Source organism: Pezoporus flaviventris, unplaced genomic scaffold, assembly GCF_033815535.1.
Source record: "Pezoporus flaviventris isolate CSIRO_AGI_PZ_B2104156 unplaced genomic scaffold, CSIRO_AGI_Pfla_v1 ptg000002l, whole genome shotgun sequence".
NCBI lineage: Eukaryota > Metazoa > Chordata > Aves > Psittaciformes > Psittacidae > Pezoporus > Pezoporus flaviventris.
In genome coordinates, this window is record NW_026892550.1 from 61,843,564 (window position 1) to 61,867,471 (window position 23,908).

Consider the following 23,908-nt stretch of genomic DNA (forward strand, 5'->3'; position numbering starts at 1 on the left):
TCAGATTTACCTCATTTTAAGGCTTGGGTGGCTTTATACTTGGCTGTCATCAGCAACGTAAATCGACAGCAAGTCCATGGCTAGTAAGCTATTATTCTTAGCAGTCACAAAATCTTTCCAGGTTTAGTGGGTTGAGTTGGCAGCCTTTTGATTTATTGTTACTGTGGAGAAGAAAAAGAACATTACTGCATTCTTTGGGTGAGCTGGGGACCTTCCTATATATTTCTTTTTCATAACTTTGTGGACTGTTCTGGGAAGAGCTTTTGTGGCGGTAGGCTTCTGTCTTTGGAGTTTGCTGTTGTCAGGACCTTCTAAGAGTCTCAGTACCTAGATTGCAGGGGTGCTGTCAAGAGTGCTTTCATCCCTGGTTAGAGAGCCTTGATAATGGGCAGAGGAGTGAAAATACAGGGAAGTCTTTTGTTCCTTGCTCTCTAAATAGCTTATTAGAAAGCTCTGGGCAGCAGCAGGTGCTTCTGTAGAAGCCCAGAAAAGAAAGTGGGGAAGTGTATGACCCAAAATAAGGCTTTCTCTTGATGGGAATTAGAGAGATGGCAAGCCATAGCAAGTCACATGATCAGATCACATCCTGCTACTAGCCAAGGGTTTTTCTGGGGGTTTTTTGTTTGCGTGTTTTTGACCAACAGAAATGTGAAATTGGCTGTGAATGGTTAGAGTGAAGCTATGTTGTATTTACAGCACAGAAAAAGATACAAGTTTCTAGGTTGCTAGATTTATTATTGCAATGTGGCAGGCTCCAGATTTTTTTTTTTTTTCAAAAGGGTTTGAGACTCTCCTGCCAATGCTGTGCTACATGAAGTTCATATCGGGCTATGGTACATTTAATAAGTTTTTCCGTGACATCTGCATAACATAATCCCAGAAAAACTCAACTAGCAGTGGATTCTTACCTGTTGATGGGGTTTGCCATGTTTCATTGCAACATTAATGTCTAAATCCAAAAGGGAGGAAAAGTGAAAAAATACTGCCCATTCACAGGAGAAGTATAGGGTGGAAAGAATGGAAGTCTGCAAAGTCTAAGGTTTTTTCCCTCATATATATCTCAAAAAAACAAATCAAAAATCACAAAAATCACAAAAATCACAAAAAAACCAAGCACCTCCTAACACAGCCTAGCTTTTATTTCAGTAGATGCTATACAACACCTCTAAGTTATTGCAATTCATCTTCTTTTTTTCTGCGTCAGGGTAATCTCGACATTTAATGAAAACCATGTAAATTTAAAAGATCAGATAATTTAGCATAATAAGAAATCATGATGTCTGTGGTTCAGATGTACTTCTTTTGATGTTCTGGATTTATTTTTATTCTATTTATTTTTTTAGGAATAGTCATTGAAGAGTTTAAACACCACCACCTCCTCCTCCCTCCCCAATCCTTTGCTTTACTGCTATTTCTTGATGATGTTCAGACAGGTGGGAGTGGCTGCAGAGCTATGGAAAGTGGGCAAAGTGTCAAGGGATTATAGATGCACAGTATTTACAGAAGGGCCTCTTGCAGACCCCTTGCCTTTGAAGAGTCAGCTTGTAAAGACAGCAGACTTGGAGCCAGGCTCTCTGCAAAAGTACAGCTTGCTGCAGAAATGCTAGACTGGAATTTTCTTGAACTGGGAGATTGGATAGATAGGAATATGTTGTAAAATAACTACTTACTGAGTCTGTAGACTTTTTATCAAATGCTTCTTAATCTATGTTTTGAGGGATTGCTGGTGTTTTGCAGGTAGGGTGTTTGAGGTAACCGCCATAATCCTGCCATTTAATTGAAGGAGCAGCAGATGAGTGTCACAACTCAAATTAGTCTACTGCTTTAATTTGCTCCTTTTTTGTTGTTGTTGGCTTGCATTTTTGTGAAACTACCCCACAGTCACAAAATTCAGGGGTTCCACTTTAACAAATATGATCCATTTAATGATTTTTTTTTTAAAAGCAAGACCCTGTTACATTGATTCAAAGCTCATTGACGTTGTCTTACATAAAACAGCAGTCTGAGAAAACAAAAAAACAAACTAGCAAACTAAAGCATCAAGCACAGGTCCCTAGGGAATGTCAGATGTTACTTGTTGTGTCTCTAGCAGAACCTTCAGGGCTCGCCAACTGTTCTCTACCTCTGAGGTTTTATTTAAGCTGTTTTAGGGCATGTTTATTTCTAGCAAATCAGAACAATTAGCATAACAAAATGCCTGATTCTTCATACTGAAAGCTTTTGAAGTCAGTACAAGTTGACCCACTAGTTACCCCTGTCTGCTTGATTGTGAAAACTAGTACATGAGTCCAATTTATGAGACATATGGGAAAGGCTTTCTTGTCTAAGTTGATTCATAAAGTTGATTTGTAAAGCTGATGGGCATTTCAGCAAATATGAGCAACTGAACAAACCTGGTTCTCTTAGCTGTTCTCCTCTGGCATCTTGCAGCAGCCCCCTGACTGTATTGGTAGCCTTCCACTGAACATGCCACAGGATGTCAGTGTCCCAAGATGTCACCTGTACTGGTGAGCCCCAAATGAGGAACAGTTCTAAAAACAATCTTATAAGTGCAGAATAGAGGGTAAGACTCTTCTCCTGGCGGGTACAGTTTTGATAATACAGCTCAAAACATGGTCGGCCTTGGTTGCCACAAGGGCACATTGCAGACTTGTGCACAACTTGCATTGAATTGTGTTAGTCCCAACTTTCTGAGACACAGCTTGACTAAGCTCTTTCTAAAACCTGTCAGTCTCTGTCCTAGCCTGCAGAGAGGCATTGTTAACACTAAATTTCAGAGATGCTCTTACTGCTACACCTTCTTCAGGTAGCAGTGTCAGGCCACCGGGAATGAATGCTGTAACCTGAGCGTTAGGGTCATACAGGTATCGTTTTATGTTTCAGTTTTGTTTGGCTTTTTTAGCAAGTGCCACTACTTTGCAATTCCTTGCGGTTGTGAATGCCAGAGAACCTGAAAGCTGTGGAAGAAATTACTTTCCTCCTGGAAAAAGCCTGTCCAATACTGCATTTTTCATATCTGATGCGGAAAATTGTCTCAGTCAATGTGAATATGATGAAGTTCATTGAGACTTCTATAGACCAGCTGATTAAAAGTCATACTGCTCTGTAAAGAAACAGCATCTCTGTGACTTGATAGTACATCATGTATGCAGTAATTTTGTCTCATTTTGTTAAGCTCTTTCTGTTTCACAAAGTTAACAGCAGAAAAACACACGTTAGGTGATTTAGTTCATTTTCTGCCAGATGAGCTATGTTCAGTGCCTTGCTGTTGTTTTGAGCTTCATCCAGGTTAGTTTTGAATGAATAGCAGACCATGTTTAGGAGATGACGGTCTGGATACTTCAGAGCTGCTTAAGTCTTTATCCCATGCTGCTTTTTGCTAGGAATTAGATGTCTGTACTTTTACAAAAATCTGACATGAAGAAAATTACTCTTCCATGCTAGCATTGTATTCTGATACATTGCAGTTTATGTGCCGTTATTCAATGAGAAATGTAAAAGTGGAAAGAAGCCAAAGCTATCATGATTTTAATTATTTGAACCAGGAGACCTTTCGGTGTACCAGCCCTTGACTTGAAAAACTTTAGCTGTGCTATGACCATGTGAGATACCTAAGTAAGGAAATAAGGGGTATCACCTTACTCCACAAATGTATTCCACTGTCTGTAGCACAGAAGGGAAAATAATCTTCAAGAATTTACAGTTTAACTGTGCCTGTGTGGCGAGATGGGTATGGGCATAACCTTAATTACAGTCTTTTCCCAGCACAAAATCTAGCACAGCTGGATTGTATGCCTCTGATTGCTGCTCATGGGACAGACTGACTCTGTTTCCCCTTCATTAGCTCTTGTCAAATTATCATAAATACCCTCCTTCAGTCTTTGTGTGTTTGCTTTTGGGAATCAGGGTATGACAGGATTCATCTTTGGCAGGGACATTCTGTCAGATCAAAAGGGCACAGCTGGGAAGATAAAGGTCAAAGGAAATGATCAAATATGTAAATTTAGTTAGGGCAGTTGGAGTGCTAGCTGATTATAAGGGGGAGAAGGTCATCAGTATGGCTTGACTCTTACCTTAGTTGGGGTCAGATCAGTTTGTCTGATACAAAAGCATTTGCAGGACTGGGAATTAAACTGTGGAGCAAGAACAGAAATAGAAAGAATATTTTAAAAGCAGAGAGAGCAGCAAAGGTCAGCTTGACTCTGCACCTAAATTTGGCAGCTGGGTGCAGAGCTCGGTCTGTCAGGCATCTGAAGAACTCATTTGTTTGCGGAGTTACCTGAACTTTTGATTGACAGTGTTACCTGATGCGTTCCTTTGCTGTTCTGTGTTCACTTTCAATGCACAGCATGCTATTTTTACACTTTCAAACACAGATGCAGTGTTCTGTGGTTTTATAATAAGAGGCTAATGGAAGCTTTAAATAAAAATAAATTTAAAAAAAAAGGGGGGAAGAAAAATCTGCTTACCAGGAGAAAAAAGGTATTATATTGTATTTCTAACTTGACTTCAGTTGAGAATTCTTTATGAAGATATCTGAAGTCTGAAATGCATCTGGTGGATCATAGATGGTAAAGTTTTTTATAATTCGTTTATATGTTTAAGGATTAAAAATGTCACAAGGAAAGACTGAAAGCACTTAATGTAAATTGTCCCTGGAACATATCCAAGTGCCTTTTATCTCCTGCCTTCAATTCTTTTTTTTCCCTCCACTTAAGAACAACAGGAAGATGGGGAGAGGGAAAAGTCAGGGGAATGAAAAAGGACTTGTTGACACACACCAGTTTACATTTAGGTGAAATGAATACGCCTTTGTGCTAAAGGGTTTTGGCTAAAGACTACAAGATGGCACCAACAAGCTGACTAGCTAGTTATCAGGGATGACCAAACTGTGTTTTGGTGCTGAGATTCATTGTAATGTTGGGTAATTGAAAACAAAAGTTCTGGTGGTGTTTGAAACTTTCACACCAACAGCAGAAAGTCTGGATCAAAAGGGCTGTGTAGGTGTTTGGGGTGTGGGAGGAAAATGGTCTTGGAACCTTGATTTTGAGATTTCAGAAGTTTCATTCTGAATTAAAAATGATCACTTGCCTTGCAGCCAAACCAGAGCATTCAGCAACACCTGACGAATCTCAAGCATAGAAAGTGAACTGCAAACTGGTTTCTAGACTATGGTTTTGTTTGCTAGGCCTTGGACACCAGAGAGGAAGACAGGGAGGGAAGGCTATGGGCTTACAGAAACTGGTCATTGAGGTTACCGGATCTCGTAATGTACGAGGGAATATATAGGCTTGTTACAAAATTAGACTTCAGAAAAGTGTGGGCCCCAGAATAATTCTCTCATCTTGAAAGCATATGCAGATATAACAGACCAGTTCCTTACACAGTTGTCTGGAATTTTCCATAAAAGAGAGAGAGCAGAAGAGGAGCAGATGAGTGATTAAGAGTTTGTAAGAGGTCTACAGTGCCCACCTTTGGAGAGCTGGTGTAGTTGTACCTTGATATAATAAATAAAAACAAAGCTTCACTAACTGGTGTATGATCACCCAGTATTCATAGAAAGCGATATAACTCTCATATTTACAAATATGCAACTGTTTCCTGCTCTCTAGTTTGAAAAATTATTTTCAAGAGATTGCTTCTATTTATAACCCCCAAAAGAATACTGTGGCAGTCAGCTGCTTGCTGCCCTTACCATTTGCAGTGCTACGGTATACAAATTATAGTGTTGTAATTGTGATTCCTGCTTTGAGTACTCTGAAAAATTGTGGCCTAATTAAATAATTGTGGTGGTTGTTTATTTTTTTACATACATATTTGCAGCTGAGAGTTACAAGGAAACCCAGATGGTAAAGATAAAGGAAGAACCAATGGAAGTTGACATTCATGATTCGCAGGCTTCAGTGTCACCCAGCCAACCCAGCCAAAATGTTGGCTACAGCACTTTATTAGGGAGAGACATTAGTGAGCACATACAGAAGGCACCAGAAGGCCGTGTGCTGCCAGAAAGAAATCTCTTCAGCCAAGATATATCAGTGAAGATGGCATCTGAGCTGCTCTTCCAGTTATCAGGTAAAAGCAGTGGAAAAAGTAAAAAGTTGAACTTAAACATTAAAAAAAGATTGCATGTAACCATTAAGGTGCTATCAAAGCATGAAATTGCTATGGCTGAAAAATAATAAGAATTAGAGCCCTTCTACCCTCACATTAGAAAGGCCTTGCCAGATGTCCCCCATAGTTAGCATATGCTCTAGAGCACTATGACAGGTCAGGTTCACAATATTTGAACTGAATTAGAAAAGCCGGAGTTCAACTCCTGTATTTTTGAAGGCTAATTAAATAATTTTGTGACAACTGGTTGATCCACGCCTTGGAGTATAGGAGAGCCTATAGATGGCAGCTGCTGGCGTAGGCGCCAGCGGCTGCAGGATGCAGTGTTCCTGGGACTGCACTGTCCATTTCTCTTAAAGAAGAAAGTGAACCTCAGCTATTACATAAAGGCAATGATATCAGCACTGTGTTTAATGAATGCTTGTATTGCATACTTTGCATAAAGCACTAACACCAAATTATGAAGCTGAAAAAATTTGCTGGTGTTAGTTTAAATAAAGTTATGCCCATTCTCTAATCATGCTGTAACAATTTACCCCAAATTACTGTGGGTTATGCTGTTATCAGAAAGCATTAATACAGCTATGTTGAATAAAACCTGATAGAGAAAATGCAATATATGCTAATCACAAACCCCCATTTATGTTCCTCTGCAGAAAAGGTGAGCAAAGAGCACAACCACAATAAAGATAACACCATCAGAACTACAACCAGGTAAGTGCAGTCCATTGTTATCTGCAAAGCTGTAGTGTAAATGGCATTACTTTGTTTTGCCATGTGAACTCAAATGTGTCTGTCACCTGCAAATGTGACCTGATATTACAAATGTAAGTTGTTTTCATGAGTCATGTAGCTTATATCTGGAAAATTACACTTATGGATCTGATTGCTTAGAGTTCATGAGAAAAAAGGCCTTTGGACCCAAATGACTGTTCTCCTCTGATCAGGCATTCACACATCATTTTAAGAATTCTTTTTTTTTTCTTTTTTTTTTTCTCCTACAAAAACTGAAACTTAAACTGCACAGTACATTCAGTGCTTGAGGGAAGAACAGTCTGACAACTGGATTTTAAGACATGGGCCAGTGTAAGAAGAGGAGATTTTGATTCAGTCTTCTGTCAAACTTGATTTCTTTAATAAAATTTCATTTTAGTATTTCTATCATCTCAATGCCTTTCAGAGATGAGTTATTTTTAACAGTCAGACTGTAAGGCAACGCTAATGAAACCTTTATTACAGATTACAGTCACGTTAATATGATGAATGAAATTACCTGGGAATTAAAAACATGATCCATTTACAGCACATGCTGTTAAAGAAATACGCACTTTACAGTATTGTTGCCAGGAACAAGCCCATGTGTTGTTTATATATACATGAGCAGCAAAGTAAGGTGTCCCTATGGGAAAATTCAAAGGTCTTATGTAATAAGTGGTAGCTAGAACTGATAAATATTTAGGAGCCCTTGGTGAGGAGTAGGCAGGAATTGGCAAGAGTTCCTACCTGAAAGCAGGAAAGTATTCTTTCCTACCCAAAAGTTCGCTAATCAGTGTGGAACGGTTGGAGGCTGAGCACACTGAAGTGACAACGAGTTCCTTCAAAGACAGAGTAAGACTTTCTCTGCCTCTGCAGCCCCTTCTACAGAAGTTCCCAGTATGTTCACTGCTAAGACAACTTTGTCCAGGCAGAAACTGAAAAGCATTTCTGTTGCAGAAGAAATGATCTTTGCATTGTTCTTAATTCCTAGGTCTATCTCATTCATTTCATGGTAACTGCAATAAATAAATAATTCAGTTTTTATAAACTGACCAGCTCAGTAAATGTACATTAGGGACTTTTTGATGTTACAAGTTGAAAGATAATTAAATCGAGCTTTTAAGTTCTGGCTACTGTGAATGCTTCCCATGTTTGCTCGTTTGGGAAATTGTGGGATATGCAGCCTGCAAAGCCTTCCTGTGAGTACTTAAAAAGCGTAAGTCTGAGAGATACATATGGAGATAAATGCATATGTTCTCCAGCTACTCATTAACTATCCAGTGTGCACTGCAGGGAGGGGGTGACAAATAGTTGAAAACAGATTTCAGTATCTCATGACATTACCAGCAGGACGTGTGAGAATCCAGAGCTACTTTTGGATCTATCAAAGGTAATTCAAACTGAAAAGGTTGAGGACAGTTCAAAGATAACTTTCCCTTCTTCTGGCTGCCAACTATTCAGAGTGTAGCACAGTTGGCTCTTGTCAAACTTGCACTGAGTTTTACTGAGGAGTCCTGGTAATGGCTGCTAACCCATCAGAGCATGAAATACCAGGTGCCTGGTTCAGTTCTTCTGGGTGCTTTTCTTATCTTACCTGTCAACAGAAGAAGATGTGAATGAGAAGAGCTTCTTAAGGGGAAGTGAATCAGTGTACTAAATCCTATCAATTCAAACAGATTGACTTGAAAGACTTTGACAAAAAAAAAACGTCCAAAACCAACCAAACAGCTGGAAGTCTTTACTGGTAAGGGTATGACACCTTCTCAAAAATAGGATGTGATGGAGCAGCCAGTGGAGGATAGAGGCACGCAGACTGCATCAAGAAAATGTGGTGGCGCAGTTTGGCTCACAGCCTACATCTGGAGTAGTGACAGAAAGGCATTTGAAACACAGTTGTTGACTCACAACCTGACAGCTGCAGAGAGCCAAGGTGAGGTCAGTGTTATCCACCTGTGTGTACCTGGGGAGCAGAAGGATTAAGCTGTGTCGTTGGTGAGTCTTAAATCAGCAAAGCTCAGCAAGATGAGATACCCAAGCAGTTTTTGCTGTCTTACTCCATATTAACATTTCTAACTGTCACCTATCTGTTGCTATTCCTCCTGTGAGTGTTTCTGGACTTTGTGAGCATATGACTTTGCTTAAGCAGCTGAAACTGGCGAGGATTCCTCACAGTTCAATGGCTGAGAGAGATGGTAGAGCCTGCCATCTGTGATAAGAAGACAGATAGAGGAGAAGCAAATGATCTTGAAGTGAATATGCCAGCATAAGATGCCAAAATAAGTTGCTTTCATCTAGAGAACTGTGTAGCCATAAAACTGGAAAAGTGCAGCCAGAAAAAAAATCCTAAAGCTTGATCTTCATCTGAAAGGACTTTGCACACTGAGAACAATCTATGTCATGTCTTACTATGAAGCAGGAGCTCCTCCCTTCATACTTTGCACTGGAAATTGGAGGACATATCTGCTGTAATTAAAATAATAATAGGGCCAACACTGAAGAGGCTCAGCTGCCGTTCTAGAGAAAGGCAGAAAAGAGGTATCCAAGTATGGTTCTGTAATTCACCAGAGGCTGATGGCAGAGAGGGAAACTCTTAGGACACATCAAGATGCAGTCTTCAACAGCAGCCTGTTCATGGTATATGGCCTAACCTTGAAATAGGTAAGCTCTGCATCATCCATTTTGCTTAGAACCAGCACTGAGCAGTGTCCCAGTGACTAAATCTAAAGCAGAAGCAGGAAGGTCAACATGGAAACCTGAGAAGATTACAAGATTTTGAAGAGTTACAACAATAATAAAACTTTTTTCTATTTGGTGTTTTTATTTCAAATCATTATTAAAGCCATGAGAGGATTGTTGCAATAAATGATGCCATATTTTTATACAGCTTCAGTCTGTTTTATATTATGTCACCCCTGAGCAGGAGCATAAGTCTTGGAAAAAGTTAAGTTTTGTACATGTGGGCTGAAGGTGGTTTGGTTTATCATGATGACTTGTTTTCTTAAGTATTATGCATTGTTCAGCTGTCTGCAAACACTGAACTGTTCAGGTTTGGGGCAGCTTCACGACTTCATCTGCAGCACAACCTAACGCTGACTGTGTTTATGGTTATGTTCAACTTTTTGTAGAAATACCAAAATATCCCACTAACTGTCACATATGGAACAGCACAAAATGAATAATGGCCACAAAACTTAACAGGAAAGCAAATTACATGATTGACAAAAGTCTTACATGATCATGTTAACTAATTATCAACAAGTTTCCCAAAGGCAGAAGAGATCTGGCATGTGGCTCAGTGGGGAACACCTTGTTCACCCTCTGCAGACAGACTGTAAGAGGGAAAACTCATGCAAGTGTCATTGTTTAGGTTGACATCTTGAGTATCTGGACTGGTAGGGTCAACTTGGTTGGTGCTGCTGGCATGTACTTTCTGAATCTGGACTATCCACTGTGCAGTGCTTTGTAAGACCTCTTAGTACACGCTTTATCATGAAAAGCTTCTTGGATAAGAACAGGCTGCAGAAACAAGCTGGCCTCCTGTCCTGCACCTTTAAAATAACCTACTATACAGCAGCCTGTTAAGGATTCTCAGTACAAGAGAGATGATGTTTAATGTAATTCTTATTTTTCTTAGAAGAAACTGATAGTTTGCATGCAGGTGAAATACACTGCCTTAGTAAGCAGTTTTCCAAGAAAGAATGTCCTTTTCCATTTTGAACTTTTTGATATATCTCTTACTGATGTCTGTCTGTACTGTAACAAGGAATTCTTTTCTCTGTTAGGATCTTTAATTGAGCGTAAAACAGAAAACTGACAGAAATGCCAATTCATTATATAAATTGACTTTTTACTGCCTGTTAATTAAAACCAAAATGAAAAAAAAACTTTCTGGAGTCAAGTAGCTGATAAGTCTTGCACTTAATACTCTTTGGGAAGTAACCATTCAGTTAGCTTATGTGAATTGTTTCCTGCTTTAAAAATCAAACTCATGGAGTTCCTTTCATTCACGGAATGCCATGTCAAAAGAATTATTCAGCATCTTAAGCTCACATTTGAAACGTTTCATTTTATAAAATTCCCTGTACTGTATTATTAAATAATAATATTTTCCATCTTTCCTGATTTTCGTCTCCAGATACAACAGTAGAATACAAATTTTTGAAGGATTAATTTTAATGATCCAGATTGTATTGTAATACTGCCAATCTAAGATGTTGAATTTTAGGTAAAAGCCTTTTGGGACAACTTCAGTTTTCACTCTGAGATGCAATTTTACCAAGGCATACCTCTTCTCCCCACCTTTCCTCACAGTGTGCATATCTTTCAGCATGAATTCTGTAAATGAAACAGGGCTTTTAACAAGGTGGTATTTGTTATAATATTAAGATGTTAAGGTCAAAAATCGTATTTACTTCTTCTGCTAACTGCTATTTTGTGTACAAAAAGACATCTTATTTTTTCCTGTAGCCCATTCTTTTCTGAAGACGCATTTAGACAATCACCGTTCACCTCCAACTCAAAAGATCTCCTGCCTAATGACACTGCTCTTCATGGAAGGGCATCTGCACCAGGTCAGATACCTTTTTCTTTCATTACTTCCACCTAATATAGCTTTTTAGAATTTTCTGACTGGAAACTCCACCACCTGACCAATGCTGTTAAAATGTAGTTTGTTTTGTCAGAAGGCCACAATCTCCCCATGACAGTAAGTGCTTGTTATGAAGAATAAAAAGAAAAAAATTAAATATTGCTGAAGCTTTTATATTAATAGTCTTTACACTGCTATTTTCATGAATTCTGCAATAGTCTATAACAAGTTAAAGTCAGTACTAGCAGAGGAAGGGGGTTTTGTGTGTGTGTCTCCTGTATGTAAAGGAACTTGACTGATGTCAGATTACTAGCTGTTATTCTCCTGTTACTGGCCAATCCACCTCCGTCTTTCAGAGTACAGATGAAATGTTTGCAGTACTTGTATCACAGTGGCAGAGCTTGGCAATACAGTATTCCTAAATTTAATAGCAATTTAGAGCCTTTTTGGAAAGATAAGGGGTTCTTAAGATATACTGAAAAGTCAAAGTATTTGAAGGTACATTTCCACTATCTTCTGAACTAGTTGACAGGCATTTTATATCCAGGTGTAGCTTGGGTTATATTCTATAATAAAATGGAAAATAAAGGTATGTAACAATACTATTCAAGATGGCACTGAACACATACGAAAATTTGATAGATGCCTTTACTATCCTGTTGCAAAATAAGTCATTTGCTATTTCACTGCTATCTGTTCTTAAATTAATTGCTCTCAGTTCTAAAGGTCAGTAATTACACAGACAGCTAGGGAGGGCTATTCACCTTTTCTTAGCGATCAATAAAGATTTGGGCCTGTTATTGCTAATTTTCAGCTATAGACTGTCACTTAATTTACAACTTAACAGACCCTTCATTTTTTTTAATGCTTGAATAATCATTTGACAGCTTGTGAAGTGGCAGATGAGGGTAAGAGCTAGATGCTGTCTAAGGGTAAATATGCATAGCAGGAAGAAAAAGATTTGTAACATAAGGACAAGGGTCTTCAAGCTAGCCTGAGCCACACTTTTGCAAGGAAGTAGTGGATTTTGTAACTCTTGAGTGAGGAGAACCAGATCACATGTGGCGCTTTTAAGTATTAAAATGTAATCCGGGTTAGCGCTTCAATCCTGGCTTTTGGCCTTGGCATAACATGGAATATCCATATACCCAGATGAAAGACAGGAACTCTTAGACTCCTCAGGCAGTGCTCAGTACCTCAGAGGACATGGCCTCTAGCAGCAATACTCTTACATCATACCAAGATGAATGTATAAGAATTTTAATTCTCTGTAAGACTTCATTTTAAGTGAGGCCACTAAAACTGTGGATGGGTTTTGATGACATGTTTAATCATACACTTGAAAGACATAAAGTATCTAGCTGGTCAGGACATCCTGGAGTGTTAGAATGGCTTCTGAGGAGCTGGGTTTTGTATGTCTGTGCTGCCCCATAATCTGTCTTATGGAATATAAGTACTAGCTTGAAATGTCTGTGTGTTATAAAAAATGCATATTTCTCTGTGAGTATAAGACTCTGATATGTAGCAGCATATCTAATATTCAGCATATCTAATAGTGGCACATATACTGAAAATGAAATGCCAGTTGCTACTTTGTTTTTATTTTATTCTTATTTTTGGAACAACCCTGTCATTCAAAATATGTTGATTTTTCTCAGCTTACTAATAAATCCTTGGACCTGAAGTGTAACTTCACAGTAGCACCAGGAATGTGGTTTAAATTTTTAATCAATTACAAGTGTAAATGTAAAAGAACAGCAGAATACCCATAGGTAGATTTCCTACTAGTTTCAGCCTCTCAAGAAGAAATAGTCTATGTAGTGCTATGGATAACTCAGAAGAAACTTTATGCCTGAAGAAAGTAGTGTATAGAAACAGTAACAAATCATTGTAAATGACAATGGGATGTAACAGAAAATGCTATGAAAATGTGTGTGTCGTGTCCTGTGGAGCTTTCCTGTGTGTGCTTTCACTTGAGGTTTGTTTTGGGTTACTTTAACCCTGAAAGCGGATAGTAAGTAGAAAAGAACAGCATAAGAAAATTACAGGCAATTTGCAGTCCAGTGTTATCTTCAAGTTGGCAACTAAAATCCAAGTAGATTTACTGCTCACGGCCAAGAGCCTTCATTAAGCAGTGCTCATATCCAAAAATGCAACTCTCCCAGTGTCACCACAGCTAGCAGAGTCTGATGAGCAAGCATGGGGCCTGAGCTGCTTCTCAGTGCTGGCTTTCTGCAACCAGACTTGACTCAGTCAGGCAGGGTGGCATGAGGAAGACTTTGCTGCCAGTTCATCTTGGGTGGCCTTGGTTGAACCCCACGTATGTAGTGCTTCTTTCCAAGAGAGCACCAGTATGGGTGGTTGTATCCACAGACTCCTGCCAACTTTCTGTCTGCAAACTTCTTGGCACCCTAGCTGCAAGGAACTGGGAAAAGTGACAGGAACATAGGAGAGTAAGATATCTCGTGTCAAATTCAATTCTTTTCTATAATAGGTAACAACATTATATAATCTCATTCATTATCAAGCTCCATCTTAAACCTGTTGCAGGTTTAAGTATGAGAACCCTGCTTCTGAAGCTCATCCCTTTGAAGGGCTGAGACCACTCTCTTTTCAGTCTGAATTTATTCACACCAAGTTGTTGTTTCACCAGTGCTGCCTTTCAGCTTTGATAATTCTTCTCCCTTGTGATGTTCATTATCTGATGTTCCATCTTACACCCCCCCTAATCTTTCTCGGAAAAGTAAGCCAGCCAATGTTTTTTAGTCTCTTTTAGTATGATAGGGTTTCCATTTCCTGGCTGACATCATAGCCTTTTTCTGCCTGTTTAGGGAAATTAATTTCTGCAAATATAAGTAGGTAGAACCATACCTGCTGTTTTACAGGAGGTCTTACCGATTACTTTTTCAGCAGCATGCAGTTTTCTCTATGAATATTGGAAATGCCCCTCCTGATTAATCTTGATCTTTGTAATTACAACATGCTGATGACTCTCAGTTCATTTTCTAATCAGATAGTAGCATGTTTTTCTTTACAGTTTCAGCTGATTTCAGCATGCGACAGAAATTGTTTCTACTTTCTAGGCATATGACCTTGTAATCTGAATTGTTTCACTTATTATTCTAGCTCTCAAAATTCTTTAATACTCTGAAATTTCTGCATATTGATACTGCTTTCACTAATGAAATGCTGGGGTTTCTTGTGCTGAAGCTATTAAAGAGGATTTTTAAGTGTGGTTTGTTCAAAATTTAGTCCTTCAATCTTCAGCTTAGTGGCCTCCTCAGCTCACACCCCTGCTCTTCATAGCCAGTTTATAAGAAAATTGCAACATCAGGTATTTAAGAGGAAGAGCACTCTTTGTAGGGCACTGAGTATGTAAGATCCCCAAGGAGTATGAAAGAATTAGGAAAGATGTATTAAAAGATGGGTGAGAGCAATGCACTCATCAGGGCGTTTACTGGAGAAAAAAACCCAAACTAACTAAGTAATGACATAGACATGGATTTGGCCTGAAAAAGGCGTTGTAATCCTGATCAGCAGCAGTATCACAGGCAGATGTGATTCTCATGCAGTAGATTTTAAGTCTGGTACCCAAGGAAATGACAGTGAAATCTCGAACAGCTGTCAGAAGGGACTCAACAGCCCTGCAGAAGTTATGGTACCCCCCTGATAATCTGTGGTGAATTCTTAATGTTCTGAGAAGGCAAAAAATTAGTTTCCTATAGTACACAGTTTGAAAGTATTGGATAGATTTAGGGAACTACTTCCCTTCCTTTTTAAGGTGTTTTGTATATTAATAACCATACAAAGTTGTAGTTAGAGCATACTTTTCTGTATTACTGTTACCATCCAAATAAGGTCATTTTTACTCAAAAAAAGGAAATAAAATAAAATGGTATTGATCAAATCCACTTTGCTTAAAAATTACCATAGTGTAAAAGTCATGCCTAATACAAAGTCACATCAAAACCAAATTAATTATTTCAACTTTCTCCTATAAGAATAGCAAAATGACCTTTTTTTGGCCTAGCAAAAGGTAGGGAGAGAAAATTATCATTTTCATTCCAAACAGACTCTTTGAAAGGGGCATTTTTATCTTCTGTTTTATAAGGCTCTTCTTTTGACAGAGTAGAATTTAGTTTTATGTCAGACTATAAAGTTCAGTTCAGATGACTGGATAAATTAAAAACTTGATCTTATGCTGCTGTTCCTGACCCTTAGCTGATCTTCAGTGTGTTTTAATAGTTTTCCACTAACTCACTGACTCATTCTGTAAATCAAACTTGCCTTCATGAAGTCAAGCAATACTCACTATTCCTTTTCTGATCAGTTCACTGATATTGGTGAAGATTCCAGCCATGAGGTTTTGGAAGTATTTTTTCTCACTGTGTATCTGTGTGTAGTATCATAATATTTCATTATTGTCTCACCTATTTACCTATGGTATCCTCCTTCATTTACACTGACAGTGCTGAATATTGAAACCATCTTATCTGTAGAGGATTAAATGAATAATAATATTTGTGTGTGTGTGTGTGTGAGAGAGAGAGAAAATTTACTACTTCTTGCAAAACTTTTTAATTGTGTTAAATGAATTTCACATGGCTAAAATAGACTTTTGGAACTGGATGATGTAGGCTTTGGGGAGTTGTAGTCCATGAATAAGCCCTGGCATTTTTAATTGACATAAATTTACCAGTGTCATTTATTTCAGTGAAATGAAGGCAGTAAAGCTTCTATGCTTAAGTACTCTTTTGAAAACGCATCAGAGCCTCTCCTGTCACTGTGTCTTCATACTCTTCACTGACCTGTAAGATGACAGATAGGCCATGCTTCCTCTTCGGAAATGTCCAGAGGCCAGCACTGAATCAGTACCGTGGTACTTAGTTCAGTAGAGGATTGGAAACATAGTGCAAAAATTTTGGATTTTGGTACCATCAGTTGTATTTTTATTGATGTTGTAATTAGTGGCATTATCCCATATTTATGTTTATTGAGCTAAGGTAATACATGTAACAAAAATTCCCATACGTTTGGAACTACAAGACTGTTCGGGAGATGCACACATTTCTCCTGTTACTGTTCATGCTCGCAGCCTCCTCCTTTTCTCTAAAGCAGTAATTCCACTGTAACTTTAATATACTTGAAGGGGAAGATCTGCCTGCTCCCTGGGCCTCATCTTTGCATATTCTCCAGCCCAGCAGCACTAACATTTGTGTGGCCACACTGTAAGCCAAATCAGGGGAAGCAGTGAACTAATCTCCTTATTTTTCTAATAGTTTGTGGGAATGTTGGGATGTGAGCAGGGTGAAAGCAAGGCCATATCTTTCAGCCATGTGAAATTTCAGCATTTGTGTGAGACTGACGTGGCTGTGACCACACTTAATCTTGTTTACTTTCTTCTGTGACTGTAGTTGAAAAATACCTCCTGAGGGGTTGCAGTTTTAACTTGAACATGATAAATAATCAAGCTGTTCATGTTGCACAGATAACACATTCTTTAGTATGAAGTATTTTGCATGTGTCTTCCTAATACTTTTTTATAGACACTATAAGGTCAGTGTACATCTTGATGTTGTAATTTTGTGTTGCTTTAAGCATCTAGAAAGTACATAGCAAGAGATCTTCAGATCCAGCCTGCAGGTGTGCTCATTCATATATACTGTTTTCCAGCATTATTTGTCCTTGGTTCTGGTCTCCTGTGCTCTGCAGCAAACTAAACTTCTCCAGCCATCTACAGCAACCAGCTCTGAATTTTGGTTCATCAATGGGTTAGTTAAGAAAGTCATGACTTTAATAAATCGTATATGAGGTTAGAGTGATCTGATTATAGTTTCCATTTCTTCACAAGTTGCCAGTGAGTTTTCCTTCTTGATCTCTTTGAGTCTGCTGCCAGGCTTTATATTTTTAACTTACCTTACATTGTCCCTGAGACCACTGTAACTTCACTGCAGAAATGAAGGAACACATTGAGGGTTTGATTTCTGCGTAGGGGTGTCCTGGTTTCCACTAAAACAGTTATTTTTTTCCTTCCAAGTAGCTGGTGCAGTGCTGTGTTTCAGCTTTAGTCTGAGAACAATGCTGATAACACACCTGTGTTTTAGCTGTTGCTAAATAGCACTTACCCTGATCAAGGACTTTTAAGTCTCATGCTCTGCCAGTGAAGAGGGGCACAAGAAGCTGGGAGGGAGCAAAGACAGGACACTTGACCCAAACTAGCCAAAGGGGTATTCATATTTCATATGTACATGACCGCTTTAGAGCGTTAACTGTCTGAAGTATCTTGAAGGGGTCTTACAAGATGCTGGAGAGGGCCTGTTCATCACGGACTGTAGTGATAGGACAAGGGGTAATGCATTTGTACTAAACTAGGAGATTTAGGTTGGATATAAGGAAGAAGTTCTTTACTGTGAGGATGGTGAGGCACTGGAACAGATTGCCCAAGGAAGTGGTGAATGCTCCATCCCTGGCAGTGTTCAAGGCCAGGTTGGACGGGGCATTGAGCAACCTGGTCTAGTGGAAGGTGTCACTGCACATGGCAGGGGGGTTGGAACTACATAGAATCATAGAATAGTTTGGGTTGGAAAGGACCTTAAGATCATCAAGTTCCAACCCCCCTGCCATGGGCAGGGACACCTCACACTAAACCGTATCACCCAAGACTTCATCCAACCTGGCCTTGAACACTGCCAGGGATGGAGCATTCACAACCTCCCTGGGCAACCCATTCCAGTGTCTCACCACCCTAACAGGAAAGAATTTCCTCCTTATATCCAATCTAAACTTCCCCTCTTTAAGTTTTAACCCGTTACCCCTTGTCCTATCACTACAGTCCCTAATGAAGAGTCCCTCCCCCAGGATCCCTATAGGCCCCCTTCAGATACTGGAAGGCTGCTATGAGGTCTCCATGCAGCCTTCTCTTCTCCAGGCTGAACAGCCCCAACTTCCTCAGCCTGTCTTTATACGGGAGGTGCTCCAGTCCCCTGATCATCCTCGTGGCCCTCCTCTGGACTTGTTCCAACAGTTCCATGTCCTTTTTATGTTGAGGACACCAGAACTGCACACAATACTCCAGGTGAGGTCTCACAAGAGCAGAGCAGAGGGGCAGGATCACCTCCTTCAACCTGCTGGTCACACTCCTTTTGATGCAGCCCAGGATACAGTTGGCTTTCTGGGCTGCAAGCACACACTGAAGCCAGCTCATGTTCATTTTCTCATCAACCAACACCCCCAAGTCCTTCTCTGCAGGGCTGCTCTGAATCTCTTCTCTGCCCAACCTGTAGTGATCTTGAAGGTTCCTTCCAAACCAAACCATTCTGTGATTCCATACCACAGCATATCATGCCCAGTATATAAACGGGGGGGAGTTACCCAGAAGGCCCAGATCGCTGGTTGGGTCCAGCTGGGTATCAGTCAGCAGGTGTTGAGCAATTGTATTGTGCATCACTTGTGTTTGTTGTTTCCTTTTCCTTTTCCCCTTTTAGTTTCATATTCTCTCCCCTTGTTATTTCCTTTATCATTATTATCATTGGTGGTAGCAGCAGTGGTTTCTGTTATACCTTAGTTACTGGACTGTTCTTATCCCAACCTGTGGGAGTTACAGTCTTTCCATTCTCCTCCCCTTCTCTCTCAGAGGAGGGGTGGAGAAGGGGGGTATGAGCAAGTGGCTGTGTGGTTCTGAGTTACCGGCTGGGCTTAAACCACGTCAAGGAGACTGTTGGCACTTCTGTCACCCTGGAAAATGTCCTCAGGTCTTAGGGGACTATGAAAGGCAGAAGCCCTGAGGATTTCTGCAAAAGTGAACAGCAATGAAATGTTGGCATTTAAATTGCCTTTGTATAGCTTCCCAGCTGTGTACACATGGAGTGAATTAGAACAATTCACACCTCCTTATGGTTTCTTAGCTTACACCTGCCAAAAAGCATCTAACTTCACATTGTGGGTAATCCTCTCTTTACTTTGGGAAGGCTCTCTTCAACGTCCTAAATTCTGGAATTAGTAAAGGAAATCAAGGGTTTAAGAGCACAATTAATTCAGGACAGCAGAACCTGTGGATTATTATTTTTGAGAGAACCACAGGATGGAGACTATGGGCAGTCTCTGGGCAGCCTGTGCCAATGTCTGACCACAGTTGCAGTAAAAGGGGTGCTTTCTTATGTTTAAATGGAATTCCGTGTGGTTTAATTTGTGCCATTCCTCCTCTCCACTGGGCATCACTGTGAAGACCCTGACTACTTCCTCTTATTCTTCCCCAGCAGGAGAGTGGAAAGATCCCACCAAGACTCCTCTTCTCCAGGCTTAACAGTCCTAGCTCTCTCAGGCTCTCTTGTACGACGGATGCTCCAATCCCTTAATATTTACCAGACTTCAGACTGCTTTGAAAGTCTAAAAGAGTATTTCAAGACCCTGGCAGCAGTTTCCATCCCTGTGATGTGATGGAACAGCAATTTTTATTGCCAGTGTAGTTGCAGAGGGAGTGCACGTGCACGTGAACTATATAGCAAATTTTTCCCCCCTCCTTTATCCCATTATTAGTACTTATGGTCATTTATTTGCTTTCAGTTTTGGTCTGATTTATGAGCTCTGCCTATTCAGGACATTAGATATCCCCTTCAGTTTCTTGATGAGGAGAATGTCTGACTCCTATTGCCTTCCTGGCAGGGTGGAAAAGAGTGGCCCTTGGTCCTGTTGTTCATTTCTATCTATATTTCTGTGAAATGTTCTTGTTGAAAGCAGTGTGGGAAGTAGATGCCTGCAGAACACAATGGTAGGTACTCACTAAACCTTGCAAAGTCTGGTTCTCTCAGTGCTCAAAAGCACTGATTTTATTCCATTCCTCTTCCAGTACCTGTCTGGGGTAAGATTCAACCAGATATTCTCCTTTTGTATATGTGTATGCGTGTGTATGTGTAAAAATCCATGCAGATGCATGAAAAAGAATAGTGGAGAGATCCCTCTGACAAATCCAACTCGTATGACAGCTTCATAGATAGTAGGAAGATTTTTGTGACAGAGTTGGGAGATTGATTTGAGTAACTGATTTTAGTTCCTTATCTCCAACATGCATTTTACTTTCATTCTTCCCACAAAAAGAATGTCTTTTGGGTACACATTGACTGGTCTACACTCTCTGTCTTTGCACTCTCTGGAAGACATGGGTCTGTCAGCCGTCATGGTAGCTCTCTGAAGTCTGATAGCAAGAGACAGATAGCTGGCAAGCTGTGGAGAATGATTCTAGGAAGGTGAGATAGTTGGGCTGCTATAGAAGTGGGCTATGCTTGGCATAGTTCTCCAAAGCAAGACAGATTTTGCAGAATTTGTTCAACATAATTCAGTGCTAAACTGAATGTGACAGTGGTTCTGGCTCTGGCAGGGTTTTTATCTCTCGCATCCTGTCTTCAGATTCCCATGATCATCTGCCTGGGTGCAGCATTCTCTCGCTGTGCACCCAGCTGCCTTGACAACCGCTTTGCACTACAGACATTGAGCAGAGGGTTCCAAATTTCTGGTTCATTTAATGGGATCATAACCGATGAGGCTGCAGCTGATTACAGCATTACATTTCCCTTGCAGCTTTTTCTGGGTCTGCTGCCAAACAGTTTGCAGGTACTGCATGTGTACTGTAGATCTGTGATACAGTAATGAGATTGTGTCCTGAGCGCAGGCACACAGTCTTCATAACAAAGTCTCTTTCAGAAGTGCAAATACTATTATGCAGAGCAGACCATTTCAAATCAGCAAATTGCCTCTTGCTCAAACATGCACAGTGCATTCTTAGGCTAAACAGGACAAGTGAAATGTGCAGCATTGTTGTACATGTTTTAATTTTTCTCAACCATCAGTTGAGAAATTTTGGCTGTTCCCACAACATTTAAGAAGAATGCAATCACATCATTCTCAGGAACACACAAAACTCCTGGTGAATTGGCCAGTCCCTCTCTCAATACAGCACATGCTAAATAGCAGGACTTTGAATGAATTGTTATGGGCATACAGAGTTCACTTCTTTTCCTTGTGAAATCACTGCACTAATTACTTTACCAGTTATTTACAGGACCTTCAAGATGAAAGGTGTTAATTAAAATAGACAGAAAGATGCGCCTTCAGGTCCATGTCTAATGGCTGTCTTGAAAGGCACTTGACATCTCTCTGAAAATCTGTGATCCCTTTTTTGTTATGGGCTGCCTTTACACAGGGTAACTTTTCCTCCTCCAATACAGTGCACTCATACAGGGAAAATTACTTATTTGCCTTTGGTGTTTGTTCCTCCTAAAGCAGGATCAACCTCATGGTAAATGACAGAAGAGCAAAGTACTTTACTCAGAACAAATACCTTCAGGTTTCATTCAGAACAAACCCAGACTAGACCCCATTCATGAAACCCAGCAACTCAAAAGCTGTTAAGAAATATCACCAACTTCAAATCCAAAGCAAAATGGCAGCAGGTAACTGTTTTATCCCGCATGCAAAAATAAAACTAGCAATTGGGGTTTTTTATCCTTTCAAGCAGGGCAGGTTTTGGCATCTCTTACCATTTTTTTTTCATATGTTACTTTAAAAGTAAAATAGTTTTAAAATACATATGTAACACAAGTGAGGGTCAGACTTGAGAAAAGCATCCTAAGCAGCTGCACTCATCCAAAGTACAGAATGAGAAATGTGGGATTTTGTCTACCTTGTCTTTTACTGGCGGGTGAATTACGGACAACACAAGGTCTGGCAAGTTCTTGGGATGTGTGTTTTGATGCAGCTGACAGAAGGCAACCTGGTGAAGAATAGCCATGGATTGATAGAATGTGGGGTTTGGGAAAGGAAGAAGGGAAAGCAGCAAAGTAACAGTAGCTGGCTTCAGGAAGGACAACTGTAACCAACTTGGAGGAGAAAAGAGGGGGAACATGATTATGGTATTCAAATATGTAAAATGACAGCTTTGAGAGAAAAAGACCTTGCCTATGTTCATGTGAGCAGAATACAGAATAACAGGCTAAATGACAACAGAGGAAATTCAAGTTAAACACCAAGGAAACCTTTGCAGCAATGGAGTGGTTTTGCACTGGTACAGCCATGACAGGAGGTTGCGGAACCTCTGTCATGGGAGGGTTTCTAAAAAAAGTAAGTTAGACAAGCAGTGTCAGGACTGATGGATATGTTTGGTGTGTGGCTGGTGTGCCTCTGGGCCAGGGACAGTAACGATAGCCTCCTGAGGTCCCCTCCAGCTCTAATTCTGTGATATAAATTCAGTAGCAAATCTTCAGTGGTGATTAAATAGCCTCTTGAAACAGACTTGATAGATGAGGCTTTTGGTTTATAAATACTCAGCATGCTGTGTTTTAGACTGCATCTTATTCAAACTCATCTATAGTTTCAGATCCTCTTTTGTCTTTCTTAATACCACAATTTTTTGTAGAAGTGAACATCAGCACTGAGTCAGGCTGTTTCCTGGGTATGAAACTTTTCCACATAGAAGCTCAACATGAAACAGAAATACAGGTTTTAAAATTACCTTCTTGCTCTGCAAAACGGATTGGAACAGATCACTCCTGACATTTTAGAGTTACCTTGGGATTCTCCAGCCCTCACCTGTCTTATCTTGTACAAGGTTGTCTTCTAAAATACTTGTCTGCCTAAGAGTAAATTCAATGCAAAATTCATCAGGCTACTTGGACAGATAGATATGTGTGTGTGTGTGTATATATATATATATATATATATATATATATATATATATATAAGACCATTGTTTAAAACTAATCTCAGCAAAGGTGAGGAGTTTTTTTTTTGTCTTCTATGGCATGATTTCAGTCAGGGTACAAATTTGCCCTCCTGGTTGCTGGGTGTTTTAGTTGAGTTTTGGGCTGTCGTCATGTTGACTAGTGCCTTGCAAATACAACCCAAGCAGAAAGTAGATGGGAGAGCAGTGCAGAAGGAGGGGGAAGATGATTCAGAAGTAGATGCATGTGCTTGTGATAATGGAGAGAGAAGGGAAAGAGGTAAATCTCTTTAAGAAATGAGTTAAGGGCTTCAAGGAAATGGCAGATTCACTGCTTAGCACTGGGGGAATCTGCAGTAAAAGCAGTAAGAAGTTTTCTTATACAGCAACAAGCATGTACAGTGAAGGGTGGTGCCTCTCCCTGGCACCTTGCTGAACCATGGAAAGGTGGATCTGGCCAAATGTTGGCAGTTAGTTACATCTAGTTTTGACTCCTGTGTTAATTCAGTCAGCTCAGGAAGAGGGACTCGGCCTGCAGCTGGGGCTTTATTTTGCATTCTCCACTGAGGCGTTGATCACCAGCTTCCAGTTTCTCTGGTACAGCACGTTTTTCTTCACTAAAAAGGATGCAGAAGGCTGGGAAAAAAAAATACAGTGTAAAGGCCAAGGTCTTTATTTGTGTCTCTATGTTGGATGGGGAGTGCTAGCATTAGCCTCTGCAAAGTGCCCTGGATGTGTTGTTA

General features: G+C 39.9%; 1 protein-coding gene across 6 annotated transcripts in view; it reads left to right on the plus strand.

Moving 5' to 3' along the window:
* Nucleotides 1-23,908, plus strand: part of ZNF827 (zinc finger protein 827) — a 108,788-nt gene that overhangs the window by 62,920 nt on the left and 21,960 nt on the right. For all 6 annotated transcript variants that reach the window (XR_009741269.1, XR_009741270.1, XR_009741271.1 and 3 more), the window contains exons 6-8: nucleotides 5,824-6,072; nucleotides 6,768-6,825; nucleotides 11,335-11,438. Coding sequence is in view for 3 of the 6 variants with exons in the window: in XM_061441347.1 (XP_061297331.1) it covers nucleotides 5,824-6,072; nucleotides 6,768-6,825; nucleotides 11,335-11,438 (411 nt within the window). In the remaining 3 variants the exon portion in view is untranslated. The remainder of the gene's footprint in view (nucleotides 1-5,823; nucleotides 6,073-6,767; nucleotides 6,826-11,334; nucleotides 11,439-23,908) is intronic.